This window comes from Austrofundulus limnaeus, unplaced genomic scaffold, assembly GCF_001266775.1.
Source record: "Austrofundulus limnaeus strain Quisiro unplaced genomic scaffold, Austrofundulus_limnaeus-1.0 Scaffold15, whole genome shotgun sequence".
In the NCBI taxonomy this organism is placed as follows: domain Eukaryota; kingdom Metazoa; phylum Chordata; class Actinopteri; order Cyprinodontiformes; family Rivulidae; genus Austrofundulus; species Austrofundulus limnaeus.
The window spans coordinates 1,742,993-1,747,975 of record NW_013952417.1 but is presented as its reverse complement, the minus strand read 5'-3'; the positions used below and the strand labels follow the sequence as shown (position 1 = coordinate 1,747,975).

The window sequence follows — 4,983 nt, the reverse complement described above, 5'->3', positions numbered from 1 at the left end:
ATATAAAGTTATTAGTGAAGAAAACCCGTCTGGATAACAGCAGACTGAGTCTACATAAAATATACAACAGGTCTGGACCACTCGTAAATATTGTTCGTATCTGAAAAAAATCTTAGAATACGAAAACATTGGTGAATGCCACAAATTCTCCTAAATCACTTGTACGCACAACTTAAGAATAAATCTGTGCGTACGAACGGTTCTTGCATGAGGCCCATTGGATCTTGTGTCAAAAAAATTAATTTTGCAGATGTAAATCCAAATATCACAATTTCCTTCACTTGTCTGTAAAGTAAAAACAAAATCAAGCGATTGAAAGATTATGTAGAATTGTGACGGTTCCAGACAGTTAATCCTRACAGACTTTTTAAAGTGATCTGTACTAAATGTACACCTAATGTGACATTAGGATTGGAAAAATACAAAAGTCGGCATTTGGCTTGTTTGAGTTCGGTAAGATAATTTTCCTCACATTAGGTATGTTGTAGGAGAAAATAATCTGAATGAAAGGTGGAATGTGTTGGAAACACTTATTGTTCAGAAGGCTAATGTTTGTTGTTTATTTCAGGCTCTTTTAAGATCCCAGCCTACACAGATGCTCCATTTAAATCAGATGAAAAGTGCCCTGTGGTTATTTTCTCCCATGGTCTTGGTGCTTTCAGGTACACACACGCACATGCATGCACTTTGTCATTCTGCTTCCATACTGAAGTTGAGGTTTGTAGAAAAAGTATGAACAATCGAAACCTTACCTGTTGTTGACAGTCTTTTCATTGACCTCAGTTTGAATAAATAATTACATTTTGCAAATAGCAGAGACAGAATCCCGAGGTCACAGATTCTTACCCTTCTGCTGCACTGAGAAATTCTGTCCATAAACATCATAGAGTTAGTCACAAAAGGCATTCCAAGCCCTGAAGAGGTCTGACTTACTGCTGGTAAGGAAATTAAGCTGAAGCTGATTTACAAAAAAATAAAAATCAGTGAGATTTTCTCTGTACATGCAAAGGGTAAATCTCTGAATCTTGACATGTCTGCAGCTGAATACCTTCTCCATCCTCACAAAACACATAGTTAAGCAAACTCCCATGCCCCCTCAAGAACCTTAGTGAAAGTAAAGAGCTGTCACGATGTCAGTAGCTGGTATGTGAGGGGGGGGGGGGTGCAGTGGGAAACAAGATTGTTCAAAGAAATGCTGACGGAGTATTTTTGCTTCAAATGTCCAACACTAATACATTTTTGTCAGAATAATTGTTTATTTCAAACTAACTGCAAATGAAAATGTTTAAATATTAACATGAACCACTATAAAATTCCAAGTAGGGGTCCCTGCAGTACATATTGGATGGATGGAGTTTTTCCTAATCGTGATTGGCCAGATTTGTCTTGTGGGGCAACTTAAAAGAGAAAGTGTTGGTATTAGGAAAATAATGATTTATTGACTGTCTATTTACAGTTTAAAATAAAAAAAAAATGACTCAAAAATTATTGTGAACATGTAAACATAATTTATTGACTTCAAATTTCGGCAGCAAGCACCCTCCTGTCTCGTTATGACTCATATTCATATTTATTTTTAGCGATGTTTTTACAGGCTGGTTAGGGCTGTTTTGACCGAGCCAAATTGTTACACGTCCCTCCRCATGAACGGCGTTCAAATCTTGTGCAGCTAGCACCTTCCTGTCTCAAGTTATGACTAAAATTAATCTCTATATTTAAAAAAATATGTTTTTCCTGTCCAATTCGACCAAGCTACTCCCAGCTGTCCCCAGCTCCTTCAAACCCCATCGTCAATCTGACCAATCATGTCTTTGGCAAACTTCGCTCACTAATGTTAAACGGACAAAACGTGTCTTGGGCAAAAAACTCCCGCAAAACAAGAAACTGACTGCAGAGAACCACTTCTCTAAAATTCTGGAGATGAGACAGCAAAATCTGCTTATGAAAATAGATCCGTTTTGATCGTACTGATGAGCTGATAATTGCTTCTCCAAGTGGACCAACATGCTCCAACTGTAACACAATTTTATATTGGTTCTTCTGAAAACCTGTAAACATTGCTGTCAATTTAGCTTAACAGTTACTTTGGCAGATATATTTTTCTACATAGGAAGTGTTACAGCTAGCTGTTGCTGAAAACCTGATCCTTGTATAAAATGCTGTCCTTAATTTCATGCATGTTTCCGCCCTTGCGGGGACAAACACACCTGTGGGTGGGTTTGTGGTTGTAGAGCAAAGGCTACAGGGCAGCAACGCAAGCTCCATGACGCTGAAAACAGTCTGGTCTGGTTCAATCCGACAGCAAGAGCTGGTTGTTAAATTAACAAGAGCTGCTCGCAGAAATGCACCTGACATCCACGTGAAAAATTAGTTGTGGTTTATCAGGTGGGCTGCGTGACATTCAGCAGGAAAAARTATGATGATTTATCCCCGTGACACAATCTTTCAGTTATAGTCCTATAGTAGAAAATATTTATGGTACATTTATCGTGGTAGAAAAAAAAATCAGTTAGAATTTACTCCCGTTTACTCCCAACTTTATGGATGATTTTTGGGGATGAATATTTAAACATGCATAAATACAATATGTTTTTAATGTTTTCATATTTAGACCACCAAAGATTTTTTTACTGTGATAGACTTGTGACCGCCCCTTACACAGTGACTGCTGGATATGGGCACCAGTGACCCCCGCAACCCTGAAAAGAGGAAGCGGGTGTAGATGATGGATGGATGGATGGATGGATGGATGGATGGATGGATGGGTGGATGGATGGATGGATAGCAAATCTGATAACAGCAGAGCATGTGTGCAGTGTGCTGTGCTTCACTTTTCCTCAACAGGATAAACTTAAGAGTATAATCAGTAGCTTAACTTTAGATCATTCATACTTGTTTAGTTTTCTCTGTGCTGTAGCTATGTAGGCTTATTGAAAACATGCCGTGGAAACCTGACCTGACCGTTAAGCATATAATTTCAGCCCAAACTTGACCCGAATTTGGGTTGGGGTTTCGAGTCAGACTTGTACTCGGGCTATAAATCTAAACTCTACACCAGGGCTGTCAAACTCATTTTCACCGAGGGCCACATGAGCATTATGGTGGCCCTCGAAGGGCCACTTGTAATAAACTTTGACGTTTCATGTTTAACTTTGACTAAACAGTGTTTTAACACRTCCTCTTTTAAACACTGATAAGAACTAAGTGTATGACTGACTAAATCTGAAATAAATACAGAAATATTATTTAGTTTATGGCTGATGCTGACTGCAGCTTATTTTCAGACGTTAATGCTGTGCTATCCAACTAAATTGCTCAGTTACTTCAAGCCAACAGCTCAGGGACAGGAGTTGATTAAATTTACTTTTATTTCATTTATTTATATTAAATTTACTTTGCTGCATTTAATCCTGAATTTAAAGTTTACCATTGATAAAAGAAACAAWTTTCATGCTAAGTAAAAAAATTAAAAAATAACCCCACCCCCCGGCGGGCCACACAGGAATCACCCCACRGGCCTTGTGTTTGACACATGTGCTCTACRCTGTACTCATCAGCTGCTTCAGGAGTCCTCTGGGAAACTGAGTCCTGAAGGAATTCTCCTTCACCTTGACAGCCTCCATCACCAATGGTGTCCACCAATGGGTACTTAGCTGCTGTGACAGGCACCAATGACCTTCAGACCACAGCTCCAGGAAGCCACATTTGCAATGGAGGCCCTGTACATGGCCCATTTGGACTCTATGTCCTCGACTTCCCCCGGGACATGGGAAAAGTTCTCCTGAATGTGAGAGCTAAAGATCACACAGACAGGGGGCTCCACCAGGCACTCCCAGTTCACCCTCACTGTACATTTGGGTTTACTAGATCTGTCCTGCAACCTCCCCCTCTACCGAATGGTAAATGGTTTAAATTTATATAGCACTTTATCAAGTCCATACAGACTCCAAACTACTTTACGCTTCAGCCATACCCATTCACACACTGATGGTGGTAAGAGTCTAACTTATACCATGTGGTGATCAGTTCAGAATTCTGCCCATCTCTTCAACCAAATGTTACAGTGTGTTCACATCGAACGCGATTTCGGTGTCAAAATGGCATCCAACGCTTCAAGTTTGACGCTTGTGCACTTTGCTCTTGAAGCGCTTGACGCTCGTCCAGCACATCAAGAGCCTCTCTTCTGGATAACTCCATTAATGGGTGCTGAATTCACCCAGTAATACAAAGAAATCCCCATACAATGCCCCTTCCAGGACACCATCCAGAGACTCCAAAAATGCTGGGTAATCTGAACTGATTCTTGTTACTTAAGCAGTCAAGCAGACAACAGTCAAAACTTTCTCTCTGCAGCCTGAAGCCACAGAGGTGCAGCCCTCTCATTTACTGCAGAAAACTTTGTAAAAAGATTGATTTGGTCTTACAAGAATAAGGAAAACAGAAGAATTYATTATTTTAGTACGCTTTGGAGACAGAATATAGAAGTTTTACTTCTTCTYATTGTTACGGCCAAATAAAGGGAAGCAATGCAAATGTTTTTAATTTTGTTATCTTCAGCTGCAGGGTTGTGAGTATTCCCACACCCACCTGACGCCTCTCTCCCTGGGCAACTCCAGAGTAGAAGAGAGTCCAGACTCTTTCCAGAAGTTGGGTTCCAGATCCCAAACTGTAAGTAAAAGTAAGCCCATCTATAGTATCTAGTTGGTATCACTCGACCTCACCCTCACACACAAGCTCTGGCTCCTTACTTACTTGCCAGTGAGAGCTAGTCTATGCCCCCAGGAATTGGCACAGCCAAGGATCCTCCCTCACTCAGCCTGGCATGCATCGACTCAACCTTGACGATCCTCCCTGCATGTCGTGGGTCCATGTGAAGGAGGCATGTGCAATTCTTTAATGCTTAGCCCAGTCAAGCCCCAGAAGCCAAGGTTTGACCACCAGATGCTCACCAGTGAGCCTCCACCCAACCCCACCCCACCCCAC

General features: G+C 40.9%; 1 protein-coding gene across 1 annotated transcript in view; it reads left to right on the top strand.

Annotated features, from left to right (window-relative positions):
- Nucleotides 1-568: 568 nt before the first annotated feature.
- pla2g7 (phospholipase A2, group VII (platelet-activating factor acetylhydrolase, plasma)) overlaps nucleotides 569-4,983 on the top strand; it is a gene marked incomplete at its 5' end in the record, with an annotated part of 45,396 nt that continues 40,981 nt past the window's right edge. Inside the window, 1 exon segment of the mRNA XM_014002831.1 lies at nucleotides 569-662. Within this exon segment, the coding sequence (XP_013858285.1) occupies nucleotides 569-662 (94 nt within the window).